Source organism: Danio rerio, chromosome 25 (genome assembly GCF_049306965.1).
Source record: "Danio rerio strain Tuebingen ecotype United States chromosome 25, GRCz12tu, whole genome shotgun sequence".
Classification (NCBI taxonomy): domain Eukaryota; kingdom Metazoa; phylum Chordata; class Actinopteri; order Cypriniformes; family Danionidae; genus Danio; species Danio rerio.
In genome coordinates, this window is record NC_133200.1 from 34,034,342 (window position 1) to 34,052,601 (window position 18,260).

Here is an 18,260-nt window from a genome sequence, read left to right on the forward strand (position 1 = left end):
ATTTTATGGCTGACCCGAATCATACCGTACTGTACCAGTCAGTGGAAACGAGCCATTATATGGCTGTTTCCACTGTCAAAAGATACTCAAAAGCAAACCGTACCATACCACTTTTTGAAAGGGTACTTAGCACGACAATACAGTACTAAAAAGTGGTGCTAGACGTGCAGCTGAGCGCTATTGGTTTATTGAGAAACGTCACTAGCCCGTACACAAGCAGGAGAACGAAAACAAAAGAAACTGCATTTTTAAATACACAGCCGAGACATTACATCGTAATACTATATACATATAATAATGAGCCATGGTCCACCAGAGCTCAAACAAACCTTGTCGTTGTCTTAATGAACAGCCACAAAGTCAAGAAGAACAAAATCTGCCCAGTCCTGTTTTTGTTTCACGAGGCCGCCTAAAAGAGTGAGTGGTTTCACGTTCTCCAGAGAGCTTGCGCGCGCGTCTATATATGATAATAATTAACTTCTTGAGCTGATGATAATAACGTGCGCGTGGTTATTGAAGTGCTTCTGACATCAGATCCTTTCAGAAACGGACAAACGTGAGAGCGAAGCGCAAAAAAACAAAGGAGAAGCTGGAAAAAACAAAGGAGCAAATGATTCTTTCAGCAACCTAAAACACCAACAAACTGCCCTGTTTAACTATTATAATCACCTTTAGGACTATTACGAACTAAGAATTACTCTCTAACAGAAGCTACATGTGCTGCTAAAGATTAAAAAACAGATGGGAGGTTTGCACTGACTAGGCTATATGTTGCGTGTTGTTTTTGAACCCAAATAAGGACTACATGTATGCTGTGTGTAGTTTTTCTGTAATTGGTAACATATCGGAGACTGTATGTGTTCATATAAGTTACATTTATTAATTTTATATAATAGCAGACGTTTCCCTGGAGGGACAATCTTCCCACTCATCCAATCATTGCTTGGTTTGATCTGTCCACTACTAATCATTTTACCTCATGGATGTACAGAAAGGCGTTAGAGGCTACAGCAAAAAATTTAGAAATACAGCGTAGTTGGGAAACTGACAGTCAACTAGAAGAGGGTGTCACAGACTAGGAAAGAGTATGGCAGAACATTTGTCTTCATCTAAAAATCCCAATTACCAACTTATTCTTGATAACTTTTGTCATAGAACCTACTGGACCCCACTCAAAAGACATCGTATCAATGCCTCCTTTAGTCCTTTCTGTGATAAATGTCCCGACCAGGAACTTGGATCTTTTTTTCCATATGATGTGGGAATGTGAGAAAGTTTTTGAAATGAGGTCTGTGTCATCTTATCCAAAATTATTGAATATCCTGTACCAGTGAATCCTTCTGTTCTATTACTGAGTGATGATTCTACGTTGAACCTTACCAAGCCACAAAAAGATGTTCGGCTGGCTGGCTTAACTTCCTCTAAAAAATTTCTAGCCCAACTTTGTCTGCCTCCACATAATTTGGACATGTTCAGGACATCATAATGTTGGAGTTATCCACAGCGCGAGTGAACTTGGTACAAATGAGTACAATAAAGATCTGGACTTCAGCTGCTGATAAAATCTCCTTGTTTATTGCACTAAGAAATGATCAGGATCCAGAGTGATGGCCTTGCTTTGTATAATTGATATTGGATGCTGTATTCTGTTTTTGTTTTTATGTTAACTTTCAATTCTTCTGTCCTTTTATGTCAACTATTCATTGAATACCCCAGTTTCAAGAGACCGCAGGGGAGGGGGGGTTGGGGGTATTTGAATTGATATGTTTTATTATAGTTTTTGTCAGCCTATATGTTTTGTTAACAATAAAAAATACATATAGAAAATAATAATAATAATAATTGCAGACGTTACAGTAGGCTACTTAGCACTATTATTGATCTGCAGATCATAACCATGTTCATAAAAAGGTTAGTCATGAACATTTATACACAAGTATTTATGTGTATAAAGCATCTGTTTTGAGAGACGTGCTTCTCGTCTGATATGTGAACGACCCGTACGGCTTTACTTTGACATTTTCTTGAGCGGGAATGACGTCGACTGAAACTTTGTCGTACACTACGCCCACCAAAAGGGTACCGTTTAAGCTGTGGAAACACAAGCCTGATGAAGGTGACCTGTACCGACCCACACCGTACCGTACCACTCAGTAGAAACGGGCCATAAATAAAGACAGAATTTTTATTTTTGGGGTGAACTATCCCTTTAAAAAGAAAATACAGTAGATCTAAACTAACAGTGCATCATTTTATTCTTATTAAAATTACAAAAATAAAAGATTAATAATATTGTAACAAGGGCTTTTTTGATCACCAGCCACAGTGGCTAGTAGTTTTTAAATGTTACTAGCCACTCTGTATTTTCACTAGCCACAATTTTGTTGTTGGGAAAATATTTTTATATGCATAAATATGACTTTCACATGCTAAACTGACTTACTAAAATACTAAGATTTTGTGTTTTGTCCACATGTCTCATTAATCACACTTTTTGTGTGTCGTGTATGAGCAAACTCAACTCAAAATGAGGGATTTACCTAATTTATCTCTATAACCACACTAAACAATAATTATTTCTTAGCCACAAATTTTAAATGTGTCAAACAAGCAAAATATAGCTGTATACTATACTTTTAATTTAACAAAACATTTCTTTAAAAAAAAAAAAAAATAGAAAAACAATTGACTTTTAAAAAATAATTATTGTCATGTATCAAAAATATGCACAGTAATCTGTCCTGGCTAAAGTTCTCTCAGATCACCAGTTAACTACACATAAATGGAGAGTTAATCTTATATTAAAGGGTCACGAAACACCAAAACACATTTTTTGAGCTGTTGACAGTCGTATCTGTGTCCCACACTGCTAAAAACACTATTAGGACACCTATATTTCACTAAAAAGTGTAAATTGGTTGTTTTTGCGTTATTTTAAGCAAATTCGTACTTCCGGTTTGAAACGAAATTTTGAAGCTGCGTCACGGTCATGACATAATAGCGTTGTATTCCAGCGTGCAGACTGGGCGTCTGTGCCAGAGTGTATCTTATTACGTCTCAGAGTGTGCTGCATTAATGCATGAGTAAGGCTTGAATCAAACCAATCAGCGCGCTCTATTGTGCAACTTCATTAATATTCATTACTGTCACAGTGTTTAGACGACAGACACACCACGTTGTATTGGCAAAACAAGCATGAAGTGTTGCTTTTATTGTTTGCTGCAGTGAAGTTTCGTTTTCATTTTCTCTCTGTGAGAGCTCAGACTCACGTGTGGATTAACAGTGTACGCGACGCTCGACAACAATAACTTACGTGTCTAAGGAGGATTATTGTTTACCTGAGAGCTGTTCTCATCTGCAAACGCTGAGATCCGGATTCGCTTGTAGTATTCTCTTCATAAAGACGCGGATCTAGTTGTTGGTGATTGTCCTGTCTCTACAGATTTGGTAAGTGAGCGACCAGTGCTCTTTGTTTATTCAGTTTGTTCGTTTCAAACTATGGTAACTATTGCACCAGTGTAAACAAGTTAGCACTACAACCAAACTTTAACCTCGTGTATGATTTTCACCACATTTAGTGACGGAATAACACACGCAGCTTTCTGACACTACCTGCCGTGTGCATCTAAGTTTCCGGGAAATGCGGAGGGTTTTTTCTCTCATTCGCCGTACGGTATCAGAGATTGCATGAAAAATACACGCTTAGAGCAGCTCCTCGAATCAAAAATCTCGTTTGTGGTGAGGGGCATGAATGAATTCCCTAAATGAAAGAGCCAAACTGCAGTTAAAGTCCACCATTTAATAATTTGGCAAATAATTAGACTACAGATGTCCATGTAGGTTAAACACCATCACTTTCTCCTGTGTGTGTGTGTGTGTGTGTGTGTGTATTTTGACTCTGAAACTCGGGCGTGCCCAAATAGACACTGCCACACCATCCCACTTTAGTTCCTCCGACACTCCCACCTAAACAGAGCTGGACACGCCCACTTTTCTGACTTTAGAGTAGAGGTGTGAAAACACCCTGCTGAAAAGAGGGGATTTCATGGCCCTTTAAAGCAATGTTATTATAAAATAAAAATAAATAAATAAATTTTAAAAGAAGATAATTAAACCATATTAACAAAAATAACCATAAGCAAAAGAAAGCAAGTGAAAAACAGAGAGAAAAAACATACTGTGTCTGATAATGAAAGGATGATCACACGCACACGGTCGAGCCTAATTAATAATCTGTTCGAAGCTGAAGCAACTGGTGCTGCCTACAAAAAGACAAAATTCTGTTTGAAGGAGAACCGATCACAGTTGCCTTCCAGGCACGGGTTCTTCACGCAAGGAAATGGGAGCGCGCATGCGTTTTTAAACAGCAGCTGCCAGTGATCATCCACTCATTCGGTATTCACCTGCGTTCTTTTGTTTGCGTAAACAATTATTTTTGTTAGCCGTGCTGTTTCTCGATTCTAATATTACATTTGCATATTGGGTCATCTTTATAGTCGAACCATGCTTTTAAGAAAACCACAATTTAAAAATGATTTTCAACCAAAGTGGCTAGTGGGAGTGACTGTCTAACTAAGCTGAAATCTACCCGCATTTGGAGGGTGTTAATGTCAAGCCCTGCTTGTAACAGTTGTATTGCTTATTCTAGTCAACTAGTGGGAACTTACTGTACGATACGTCTGTAAATGTACACTTGAGCAATATAGCTTCAGCACAGATTACTGTTTTAACAGGAACATCTGCAACTTGTACATTAGGAAGCAATGCACAATTGCTCTAATAGTACTTATAAACTCCCACTGCTCCACAGTTAAATTGAACATCTGCTTTTTTAGTGGAAAATGCTTTGGGGGTCTATAAACTTCAAAACTAAGAATAAACCGAGTTGTATCTTTAATTATGTAGGAGGTCGCCCCCTGTATTCCCACACTTTTGCTCGTGTTATCTCTAATGGCTGATTATTTCTCTGTCCTCCTCATTCCCTTTCCTAAACTATACATTCGCAGGATTCTCTGGTTGCGTTCGTGGCCCCTCGTTTCCTGTCCTGCATTTCACACTCCTCCACTGGAATATGCAGTAAATCCCAAGATTTCTATTTCCTCAAGTCACTGAGGAACATATGGCTTGATTGTATATTCTGACAGCTTGTAACAGCTGGATCATCTCCATGTTGGCTGAAGATGTTTCCACACTAATCCGAGAGAGTTTGTTAGTTTTAGGATAAAGGGAATGTTCCTAGAAACACACTAAGTGATGTAAATTTAAGCTATTTTTCACTGAAAGTCTTGCTTGTAACTTTTAAATTGTTTCATGCACTTCACGATATTCAAAACTGTAAAAACCAATTTAAAAACTAGCATTGAAAGTGTCAGGGCTTGTTTTTTTAATTTGTTTATTTTATTTATTTATTTTTTAAATGTGTAGTGGTAACATACAATATAAAACAAGTAAATAAAATGTATTTTAAAATGTTCTACTTTAGTTTCTAGCATCAAGTACTTAAAAGTACTTACCTTAAAGGGATAGTTCACACAAAAATGAAAAGAAAAACTCCCTATTTATTCACCCTTTACTTGTTCCACTCAGTTTAAGTTTGTTTCTTCTGTTGAACACCAAAAATATATATATTTTGAAGAAAGCTGGAAACCTATGTTGGTATTGGTTTTCCTACTATGGAAGTCAATGGTTACAGGTTTTCAGCTGTCTACAAAATATCTTCTTTTGTGTTCAACCGAAAAAAGAAACTCATAAAGGTTTGGAACCACTTTAGGGTGAGTAAATAGTGTTTTTTTTGTGGGGGTGAACTATCCCTTTAAAGTAATTCTGTTGTTTTTACATATTTTTGAAAAACTTTCCGCCATTAAACTAATACTAAAGTTGAAAAACTGAGGAAAATATCTTACAATATTTAATCAGTGTGGGTGTCTTAATAATATGTTTAAAAATACTGTTTAAGTCTAAAATTAAGTTTAAAATTATTAGCCCGCCTTTGAATAGTTTTTCTTTTTTAAATATTTCCCATATTATGTTCAACAGAGCAAGGACATTTTCACTGTATGTCTGATAATATTTTTTCTTCTGGAGAAAGTCTTATTTGTTTTGTTTGAGCTAGAATAAAAGCAGTTTTATATTTTTTAAAACCCATTTTAAGGTCAAAATTATTAGCCTCTTAAGCTATAATTTTTCTCAATTATCTACAGACCAAACCATTGTTACACAATAACTTGCGCAACTACCCTAACCTGCCTAGTTAACCTAATTAACCCAGTTAAGCCTTGAAATGTCACTTTAAGCTGTATAGAAGTGTCTTGAAAAATATCTAGTCAAATATCATTTACTGTCATCATGACACACATTAAATAAATCAGTTATTAGAAATGAGTTGTTAAAACTATTATGTTTAGAAATGTGTTAAAAAAAATCTCTCTGTTAAACAGAAATTGGGGGAAAAAAATAAACAGGGCGGCGAATAATTCAGACTTCAACTGTACATATATATTTAAAGGTTTTTTTCACAAATATAATACTTTTTTTAAATACTTCCAGCTTTTCACAGTCTCACCACATGACATTTTACAGCCCAGACTAATCTTCTCACATTTAAAGTTGATCAATTATCTGATATTTGATATTTACATTAAGCTCCTGTTTTATGTTTAAGCAAAATCCTCTTATACAGTGCTCAGCATAAATAAGTACACACCTCGCAAATCTATCTTTTAAATTCTTATTTTTAATAGGAAGCTATATAATATTATAACTGTGCATATATATTAGATTAGTCAGTACGGAAGCCAAATCTGGAGCTTATCTAACTAAATAACTTACGATAACAGTCCAAAAACTAGTACACTCAAATGTATGTGTATAGAAATATTAAATACAATTTTTTTTAAAAGAGGAAAAATCAAGATAAGCAAAAAAACTGAAAATGTTTTTGTTAAAAATTCATAGGTGGTGTTTTTTTTTTTTTTTTTTTTTTTTTGCAATATTTTGCTTGAATTTTATTGTTTTATCTTTCAATTTCTAAATATGTTTGGTAACTAAAATATAATTTGAATAAATATATCTGTTTAATAAATCTGTTTGGTTTAAATGCACCAAAATACATTGCCTATATTCACTGAGAAATAGATATAAATATTATTTTTTTAATGGGGTGTACTCAATTATGCTGAGCACTGTATATATTCCTATAGTAAAAAATTTTATAAATATCAATAAGCAGTGAAGCAGTCTGGCTTGTTTTGTTTTTTTTTTTAAGAAATAACATATCAATTATTATTTTGTCCCAAATATAATAATTTCACAAAACAACTGTGCTATTTATTAATGTTTTTTTTTTTTATTGTTTGTTTATTTAACGCTCAATTTTCTAAATTTGGGCTAAAATCTTCAGGTAGAACCGCTTTGCAAAGGGAAAAAAGGGTTTGCCATTCCACAGCTTAAAGACTGGTCATAACCTTAACAGGTCAGCAATTACACAACTGCTTTAAAGGAGTTAAGTCCCTCTTTTCGGTCTGATTATGGGGGAACTAACAGACACTAATGAGAGAGAGTTCCCTCTAATAAGACCTTGTTTCACAGCCTTCCCATGAGAACCATATAGCACAGTCCTTCACATCCGTTACTGAGCAAACGCTTAAAATAGTGCTGAAAAGGAAGGAAGATTGAGCAATTGTCCTGTTTGGATTCAGCTCACCGTTTTCCGACTGCCACCACGTCTTGAGGCGGTTCGGTGCAAACGTTGTGACAACGTTTTCAATGCTGTGGCTGGTTACTTGGTGCGCCGTCTCATTGTAGGCCTGCCTGGAGTCGCACACAAAGCACTTCTTCTCTTCCTGTGAGGAGTGGGAAAGTCAGATAATGTCAATCGCATTCTTGTAACTGGGGAAAAGCTCTCCTGATGAACTGAGGGACTGTGAAGGACGTTGGAGGTACTGTAACAAGTCAACCCCCTTGATTTACATGATGCAGCTTTTAATGTCTAAAGCAGTGGTTCTCAAACTGTGGTACGTGTACCACTAGTGGTACGCAGGCTTCCTTCTAGTGGTACACGGAGGATTCGCTGAATAAATAAAATAAAAGAAATAAAAACACTTTTAACCATTTAATGCGTACAATAAGCCTGATGTGATCTGTAAAAGCCTGATTTTAATAGGGTAAACCTTTTATTTTATTTTCATTTTTTTTTATGTTTGTTATGTATTCTATCATGTGAAGCTAATCTCCCCATATTTGTAATGGTTGTTGGGGCGTATCCTCTATTTTTATATCCCAATGTTGACAGGTATAGTTTAATCACTTGCTTTTCTGTAACACACAGCCTACTCTAACGCACATTAGGCAGATCTTATTTCTAATTTAAATATGTAAATTTAATTCATGTATTTAAAATACAAGTTAACATTTATATTTCAAAGATATACAAAAAAGTCATGTGTACATGCAACATATATTTAAAAATTTATCAAAGAGTTTATATATGATTATGATGACATATAGCCTATATTTTTGAGGTCCAAAGTACATTTCTAAGTTTTGATGAATAGGTTACTTTATGATAATACTTTACATTGAAGTACAGCAGTTTGCTTTTTTACTTTTAAAAACGGTGTCATTTTTAATCAACTTTTAAAATCACATTTTAATTTAAACGTTGACGTTTTATTTTTTTTTACCTGTGAACTCAGTACAATGTTAATTTTCAAACAATTTATAATGTTTAAAGTGGCTGACAATAATAAATATTCATAACAATAAGAATTAATGTGCCACATTTTTTAACTGTACAGAAGGTGCAGCTATACATACCTGGCTTAATTAGGCCTACTACGCTATTGTATTTTAATACTGGTCATTATGGTGGTGCGTGGATGAAAAAGATTTCTTAGGTGGTACTTCATGAAAAAAGTTTGAGAACCACTGGTCTAAAGGCCTACAGAGAGCATTGGTTTCATGTGTTCGCCAGATGTTTCTTTCCAACATTTTTTCCACTTCATTTAAATCAAATTAAAGCAATTTTGTTATCTTGACAGTGGAGTAGGGTTTTGTAATCTGACTAGTGTTTTAAAATGAGCTGCTGCCTCCTCCTTTACCGCTATTTGACCTATAACACAAAGAACGGGGATGACATCACCTCCACCGGTTTAATGAGTGTCTACATACCAAGACAAACTGCTGTGCTACAACAGTTTGTCTGAGATGGCACCACTTAAGTCTAAAAATGCGTAAAGAGATGATCAACAGATCTGGTGTAAAGCAAATTGCTGGTGACGAGACAACTTAGAAGCAATTATGAGCGATTATCGCTCAGCCGTGGCATCAACAAACCCCTATAAACCTACAAGGTGAAGACTCTGAAGACCCTCATAACATGTTCAATGGTCCTACGTGAAACAGTTGAAGGCGTTTTGTCTGGTAGGAAGTAGTCTAGACATTCAAAGGACGCAGATCCTGAACCAAGTCTCTAAAGACAAACATATTTTCATGTTCCAAAAACACCCACATGAAAATACAGGACGGTAATAAAAGCTCTTTCTGAAAATCTTCCAGATTCGAAGCCCTGAGGGGTGTTGGGAGAAGTCCCACAAGTGGGAAAACACATAAATCTTCATTAAGGGTATTAAAATATAATTATCAGGTCAAATTTAGAGCCCACAGGGCTTTCGTTTTTAATTTTGGATGTACATATATCAATTGACATCATGACGTTGCCCTAAAATAATGCTTATCTATGCAGCTTTTTAAAACTTAAGATCACATCCCTTTCATTTCCACCACTATGAACTTATGTTGGCTCATTCATAATCTCATCATTATAATTCAGAGTCAACAGAATTGACTGATACTTCTCCATTTCACATTTAGTCAACAATTAAAAAGAAGGATTTTGAGTTTACCTGCAAATGACTGACGATACAAAAGGGCTCAGGTTTATGGACTCCGCATGTTGAGGTGGCCAAGAGTTGTTGAGCTCTTCCGATAAGCAGATCTCCTGTGGCCGGATAACAGCTCCCTTCTGTGCAAACATCTCCCAGCTCAGGCACATCTGCCAGAGCCCAGGCCCCTAAAACTATGTCAGAGTAAAAAAAAAAAAAGAAAAAAAAGCCTTTTTATGTAGATCTGTATTAAAATTCTGTCATTATTTGCTAACTCTCGTGTTGCTTCAAACCTGTTTGAGTTTTTGGTAAGACTTTATTTTGATGGTCCCTATCACACATTTTGTTGACTAAAAGTTGCATTGAATGTAGTTTCAATGCAACTTTTAATTAACAAAATGTGCATTAGGGACCATCAAAATAAAGCCATTTACTTCTCATTTGAGTATTAGTAGACTGTCTGCTTAATATATGGTGATACTGCTACTTCCAGACTATTTATTATTTGCAAGTACACGTCAACTCACACTAACCCCAACCTACTTATAATCTATTGAGAATTAGTTGGCTTGTTGATGCAACTTAAATTCAACAAAATCTGTTACAGGCACCGTCAAAATAAATTGATAGCAAGTTTGTACTTTTATTGAACTAAGAAAAGCATAATTTAAAGACTATTGAAAACCAGAAGCCATTGACTTCCATTTCTTTTTCTACTATGGATGTCAGAAGTTGCAGGTTTCCATGATTCTTCAAAACATATCTCTCTTTCTTTCTAAACAAGTAACTCATAAAGTACATTAAATTCTTGATGAATTTAGCTTCTCATTTTTCAGGATTTGCCATTAATGAGTATGCTTTAAAATAAAATGTTAATGTGTGTTTTATTTAATAAACTACTGATAATGTGTCCTCAATATTTTAAATAAAAATATCGACATTCAGAACATTTATTTGCAAAAAAAAAAAAAGATATCAACATAAATGACTATTAATATTAAAAAAAATTCAATATAAATACTATTTTTATTAAATTAAAAATGGTAAAATTTTAAATACCATTTTACTGTTATGACACAACTACAAATACAATTCAAACCCTTGATAAGAAATCAGTTCAATATTCACCACTGTTTAATATTAAAGAAATACAACCTGCTTAGTTGGGAAAATTTAATTACATATGTACATATCTGTTTAATGTTTAAGACTTTACATAACCCGACTTCACCATTAAATCAGTTTATAAATATTAGAACGACTGCTCACCGAACTACTAGAGGAGGTGACAGAGGAGACTGCATTATTCCTCTCAAAAAAAGCAAATTCAGTCAATCTGTATTTTCAGTGAGAGCTGCTAGGGAATGGAACTCCATCCCACCAACAATTAGAAGATCATGCACTTTTCGTTCTTTTCAGTCTCATGTTAGAAATTGGTTATTGACAAATCAGCATTGTCAGCATTAGTACTGTGTTATTGACACATTTGTACTGTTGTCTTTGGCTTTTTGTCCTCTGCTCCCATCAGTCTGTTCTTTTTTTTTTCCTTTCTTTTTTTCTTTTCTTTACTTTTTTAACTGTATTTCTTATGAAAGTGTATTTAATGTTTAATGTTGTGCTTCTATTTTAGGTGTGACTTTTTAACATTCTGTAAAGGGTCTACGGATGAAAAATAGCCATTCTTGGCTAATTCTGGCACATTTTACAGTAATGTATGTGCACTGACCCTGTAAACAAATAAACTAAAAAAAAATAAAAAAATAAAAAACTAGTTCTACTTCAGTAGCTTAAATGAATTGCAAAAGAAACATTTCTTCAACACAGCTAAAATGAAACTTACTTGAAAGGGCTGCGAGTTGTAACAGCATATTTCCAGTTTCTTTCTTCAGCGGGAGTGCAGTAATCCTGATTTTGTGTGGGGAAACTGCAGAGCTGAATCTGATCTCTGCAGACTCTGCTGCTGCTGCTGCTTTACTGCAGCTGGAGGAGCTGCGCGAAACTTTTTCCCCTCAGCCGTTCTAGTTTTGCGCATGCGTCTCCCTCCCCCATTCACAAAACTCACGAAGGTGGTCTTATAGGTACAGTTAGTGAAACACGGATAAAAATTATCAACAATGAGCAGAAATGTACATTCGATTCGATCGGATATACGTCAAATAGACAACGCTGTTAAAAATTATTTACATGGAGTGTAGGAAAACGCGCTGTATAATGGGGTTTACAACGATACGTCAGACTAATTGGATTTCTTAAGGAACCGAATGTTACTGCAGCATTGTTCAGTTGGTGTAATTAAAAATCGCCAATGGGTTATAGCCTAAATTAAATGGCCTAATATAAGATTTATTTGTATTTTGGTAGCAACATGTCAAACAATACTGTTTTTAATGACATTAGTGCAGTTAACTTCATGCACCACATGTGTTAAAACGTATCTCCAATGTGCAAATAGTGATAGAGAGCTGGGACGAAATTAAAAAAAAATTTTTTATATAAAAACCTAATGTTAAAAGATCATTTATTAAGCAGAAATATTTATTTGCTGTGGTTACTAACTCACAAGAGTGGTCTATCAAAAGCAGCTGCTGTTTGGTATCAATGTAAACAAGTCCAATATAACTCCACTTTAAACAAAAGTTGCACATTGTTACTGTTGACCCCATAAGCTGGGACGAAAGCGACATACGGGTGAGTCAAAAGACAATATTTGTTAGATTTACTGGCTTAATCTTGTCTATTTCAAATATATCTGACTATGACATTATTAATGCACACATTGCCCTATATTTATGCAAAAAAAATATTAATCAGCAGTTTTAGAATTAATTTTAGTGCCATCAAATGTTTCAAAAGCAATCCAACATTGCAAAATAATACAATTTTCTATAATTTTTTTTATATTTTTTATTATTATCAGCTATATGCATTTATCCTATAAAACAGGGGTCACCAACCTTTTTGAAACTTGAGAGCTACTTTTTTCGTACCAATTATTGTAAAGGGCTACCAGTTTGATACACACTAACAGTTTTTCTCAATTTACTTTTAATCATATGTTGTTATTATTAATGATTAATGATATTCATCTATGTGAAGACACTGATCATGTTAATGATTTCTCACAATAGTTCTCAATGATTTAGCAAGGTAAGAAACAGAAATATCAATATGCAACACTTTATTTGTCTGAAATAGTTTTAGTTTATATATATATATATATATATATATATATATATATATATATATATATATATATATATATATATACACCTTAATGTCATTAACAAATTTTATTCCAATGCAGGTGTGATTTAAAAAGAACACCTTAAAAAAAATACTAGATTAAGCTTACTGGTATGTAGTGCAATGGTGAGCTATTTTTAGAACAGGCCTCTGGGCAACTCATGTAATCCCCGTGGGCTACCTGGTGACCATGTTGGTGACCCCTGCTATAAAACATAGTAGTCAAAACACTGAAAACTAATTCATTCGTTTTTTCAGTTGAGTACATTTATTGATCAGGGGTCGCCACAGCAGAATATACCACCTCTGAAAACTAATGTGGAAATTAAATATAAGGCATGGCTATTGGACCACAGGAACTCTTGTCATTTAAACCTGATTTATTTTTAAACTGAAAAACTCAGACCTTTCAAACTTAAGGATGTGTTATTACACTAAATAACCTGTAGATTGAGCATCACTGTGATGTGTGAACAGAGAAACACAACTTTTAATAAGAAAAAAGAACTGCTACAATAATTTACTTTTTGCACTTAAAAACAATTGGACATAACTGCAGGACACGGTCCTGAAATCAGCTGATATTTGGCTGCTCCATCAAGGGTTGCATGCTGGATATGCTGTTATGACCTAGAAATCAAATGTTGTCAGGCCTTTGAGGAAACTGCTTTGTTATGTTCATCCCACATACTCCTTTGTTGTATAGTACCATGGTTTTAAGAAAAATATAAAGCCTAATATATTCATTGCAACAGAAAATTAACATTTAACATGAATAAAACTAATTTATCAAGCATAACCATTACAAACTCCAATAACAATCCTGCCAACAATAAGCTTTTCTTCCAGTGATGTGACCTGTGATCAGTGAAATGGCCGTAAATAAGTGGGAATTCTTCAGTAATTAGTCAATTCAAAGGTGAGTCAAAGAGCAGGAGGTTCATGTGAATCTTGTCTCGGCCGAAGTTAAATGAGTATAATAATCCAAATGAGCAGGCGCAGAAACAACAGTCTGTCATTTTAGGTGTTAGGAAGTAACCCAGAGCTTTTGATTTTCAGTGTATTCAGGCCAGTTATTTAGGTGTAAAAGCACACGGTGCAAAAGTGAATCTAACTTGGTCATTCGCCGTGGCTTTTTTCCTTTGTTTTCTCTTTGCAAACTTCAGGAAGAGATAGGTGAGGTGACACAACAGTACTATCCGCAAACCCTGAAAGACTTAAGTTTAATCATTCAGCAGACTATCTGACTTATACTCAGGAAATAAATGTTAAGCTAAACACAACAAACCCAAAGAACTGCACCTTTTTCATAATTGTAATCCGAGGCAGTTTTCCCTTGTGCTGCTGTTGAGATCCTCCCATTTCAAACACTGAAAAAAAGTTAATCAAAGCTGATTCCTAAGATCTACTAAATGTATTTATGTTAAGTGGGCTGAATTTAAACAAATTAAGTTGAACATTACTACTTTTAATTTGTTTGTTCAAATTCAACATAAATTGCGTGCGACAATTTTGCAGACATAATTTTGCCTGTGCACTCAAGATTGCTGCACCTAAATCAGTTGGTTTAATTCAAATTAGAAGTACTATTTAAAGTTATAGTTGAGTCAAACATAAAAATTGATTAATAATTTTCCAGTTGTACCAAGCCTGTTTGAGTTTCATCCTTCTGTTGAACACAAAACAATGTAATTTAAACTTGTCGCCTTTGACTTCTAGAGTGTTCTTGTTTTTTGTTATTTAAAATCATGGAAGTCCACTAACTACTGTGTCTACATTCTACACTGTAAAACATGCAGGGTTCCACACAATTCATTTATTTAGTTTCAACACAAAGCAACCAAGTTAACCAGGACTGGAAGCAGATTGAAAATAAAACAATTAAGTTGTCTCAAAATATAAAAAAAATTGTGTTTTTTCAGCTCATTTTAATGAAGTAGTTTGAACAAGCAGCAAAATCTTTATTCTTTTAGTGAAGTCAGCTAACTAACTAACTAACTAACTAACTAGTCAATATTCCTAAAAAATCTCCCTTTGTGTTCATTAGGGGGGAAAAAACGGTTATAAAGGTTTAGAATCAAGAGAGGTTGTATAAAAAGTACACTGAAAAAAGTGTTGCATGCAGAACTGTTGCAAACAATTTATTTGTGTTGAATTTAAACAAACAAATTAAATGTAATAATGTTCAACTCAATTTGTTTGTTTAAATTCAGCCCAATATAAATTGTTTACAACTACTTAACATAGAAAAAATGAGTAAATCCAAGGAATCATCTTTGAATAATTGTTCAGTGTAAGTAAATGTTCTCTCTCTCTCTCTTTGGATATGTTAATCTACCTCTGAAAGCAATTTCGTGATTTAAAATCTTCTCCTACTAATCCTAAACCAACTCAAATGAAATTATCCCAGACAAAATGTCTCTCAACAAGAAAACTTAGGACAGATCCACTCAGGTAGATCAATGGAATAACATCAGTGGGGCTTTACCTTTGGTTTTGCATTTCAATAGTAGACTGAGGGGCTGTTAACACTGCAGGACAAAAGCACAGACCCTCAACCTCCCGTGAGAGACAAGCCGACACATTCCTCAAGCAGCAGGCGTCTTAACTTGACTGTCTTATCACTGCCTATGGAGCAGCTGTAGTAAAGGTATTCTGAAGTTTGAGTTCTTATAAACCATTAATCGAATTATTACATAATTTAAAAGCAACTGCGCTCCTCGCTGTTGCTTAAATTGCTCAGACAGCTACTTTAAAAAGTAAATAAATTACTTCTGGTTCAAATGTGTGCTGATTTTAATTGCTAGCGCTGCAATTCAAACAAGCAATATCAGTAGAAATATATTTGAACACGGTAGTTAAACAATCTTTAATCATCTTTTTCAGTTTAACAAGCTTACAATTTGTGTGCTTTTGTTTACTGCGCCTGTGAATCTGCAATGTTGCATGGGTTGTTTTTAATTTTACTCTTGCGACCCCTTGTGGCCAACCAGGCTTATACATCCTGAGATTTACATGTGATGGAAAGTTCCATAATTTGCTAAAATAAACTAGACAGACAATAAGGCATTTCTGGTGCTTGATGAGAACCAATCTAACTAGATTGTAAACAAAAACATAACAAACCCATACAGGATCGAGATAAAAGAACTGCACCTTTTACATAATTTTAATCCAAGGCAGTTTTCCCCTGTGTTGCTGTTGAGATCCTCCCATTTCCAAAAAAATAGTGATCCTCCAAACACTAAATATCTTTCCTCTGATTTTAACGAAGGGAAGCCCTTGTGGGATTAAGGGGAGCACAGATTGTATCTCTGCACTTTATCAACTATAAATTTTTTCAGATCGTCTGCCTCCTTCTGGAGCGCCTCCAACTCTTTCATCATTTCATCTTTTCTTTCATTTGAGAGCAGAATCTTTTCTTCCAAGTCTGAAACCCACAGGCATAAAGAAACATTCATTTGTAAAAAGAAATAATACAATTAGATCGACGCATTCAGCTGCTCTGTGATATCATACCTTCAATTTCCTTCATTTTATCCTCCACATATTTAGCCAGATTTTCCGCCTCCATTGTGATGTTCTTCAGACGTTCATTAGCCTCGCTGGAGACATTCTGGTTTGTGCTATTCAGTTTTAATCTTTCAAACTGCTCTTTCAACTCCTCAAGATCCTGCCAATGCAAAAAAAGTAATCAGCTTTTGGAGAACTTAAAGATGTTAATTAATGGCAGCTGCAATGCCTTTCCATTTAAGCACAGTTACTATATTTGTACATGATGCATGTTACATTCCAATTCATTAAATGACTTATTCATTCATTCATTTTCCTTGTAAACAAAGTTTAAGGGCCCTATCATACACCCGGCGCAGTGTGGCGCAAGGCGCGGCGCAATAGTCTTTTGGTAGTTTCAGCTTGGCGCAAGAGTCGTTTTGAGGCGTTGCGCTATACGTTGTTTAAATAACAAATGCATTAGCGCTCATATGTGCGTCCATAGGCGTTCTGGTCTAAAAAGGAAGGCGTTCTGAGGCGGACCGCTGGCGCGTTGCTATTTTGAGAAACCATAATAGATTTTTCATTAGACCAAAACAAACCTGGTCTAAACTCTGATGCAGAGTTGCGTATCGCTTACAAACTGCTTAATACGCACAAGAGAGCAATAGGCAAATATCTTTACATATGAAAAAAATTAAATATTAAGGATATATATAGGATATAATAAGAATAGATATAGGATATAAATATAAAGGATTAAAATATTACAAAACACATATTATTTTCTAGCCTACATAAATATGAAAAATCACTGCTTTTATGTCTTCTTCATCTCGGGAGGCTTTTTCAGTTCATTCATAACAATTTGCTTTTGTATAATGTTGTTATTATTAGCAGTATTATTTATTATATCCATATTTATATTTGTTTTATTAAAAACAAGTTTATATTTGCCCACCTGTCAGGTTTTAAACCATATGGGGCACAGCATGTGTTTTAGGATATAACTCAGGTTTTTGAGCACACTTCGTTATTATTGTTCATTTATACATTTGCTGGAAATTAGAACTGAATTTAAAAAGGGTTTTGAAACTAATATTTGCGCTTAACAAACAAAATTATTTATTTTTAGACTAATTGATGTCTGTGCGTAAAGGTTTCCCTATCCAAGAGCGAAAGTAAATCCATTATCTCTCATTCTCACGCAGTAGATGCTCTGTTTAACAGTTTTCTGTTAAAAAACTGTCAACTGTTAACTGTTTGCTTGTGAAATGCTCATTTTTCCTACTTAGACTTACTTTGCGTCCTGTAAATAGCGAATGCGCTCTTGGCGCGACGCAGCTGGCTCTTAAAGGGAATGGGAGATGAGACTCTAATTGGTTTATTCTCAAAACACACCTATAACTCATTAAGAAAATGAACTCAACCCTTTTAGACCATGCGCCACGGCGCAAGGCAGATTTCCTGTCCTTAAATTAGCAAAAACGTGTCCTGACACGCCCTGAAAGCGTTTGTGCCCTGCGTTTAAAGTGAAATTAGTGAGGTGCACAACTAACACACTCTGCGCTGGACTTTAGACCTCCTCTAAGCTGGTCTATTGCGCAGTCTATTTTAGTTCCTCAAAATAGCAACACACCAACA

The 18,260-nt window shown here is 34.8% G+C and overlaps 2 protein-coding genes and 1 long non-coding RNA gene across 4 annotated transcripts in view; 1 reads left to right on the top strand and 2 right to left on the bottom strand.

Moving 5' to 3' along the window:
• Positions 1–11,749, bottom strand: part of lamb1a (laminin, beta 1a) — a 90,487-nt gene extending 78,738 nt beyond the window's left edge. Inside the window, 3 exon segments of the mRNA NM_173275.1 lie at positions 7,703–7,841; positions 9,903–10,075; positions 11,722–11,749. Coding sequence (NP_775382.1) covers positions 7,703–7,841; positions 9,903–10,075; positions 11,722–11,749 — 340 coding nt within the window.
• LOC141381014 (uncharacterized) overlaps positions 1–18,260 on the top strand; it is a 77,924-nt gene that overhangs the window by 39,379 nt on the left and 20,285 nt on the right. The window lies entirely within an intron of this gene.
• The window catches only part of lamb4 (laminin, beta 4), a 72,216-nt gene continuing 69,291 nt past the window's right edge, over positions 15,336–18,260 (bottom strand). The window contains exons 34-35 of one of the 2 annotated variants that reach the window (NM_173276.2): positions 16,644–16,797; positions 15,336–16,554 (exon numbers count right to left, since the gene is read on the bottom strand). In NM_173276.2, coding sequence (NP_775383.2) covers positions 16,415–16,554; positions 16,644–16,797 — 294 coding nt within the window. In that variant the 3' untranslated portion in view covers positions 15,336–16,414. The remainder of the gene's footprint in view (positions 16,555–16,643; positions 16,798–18,260) is intronic. The other variant, XM_068217307.2, reaches the window with a different exon arrangement.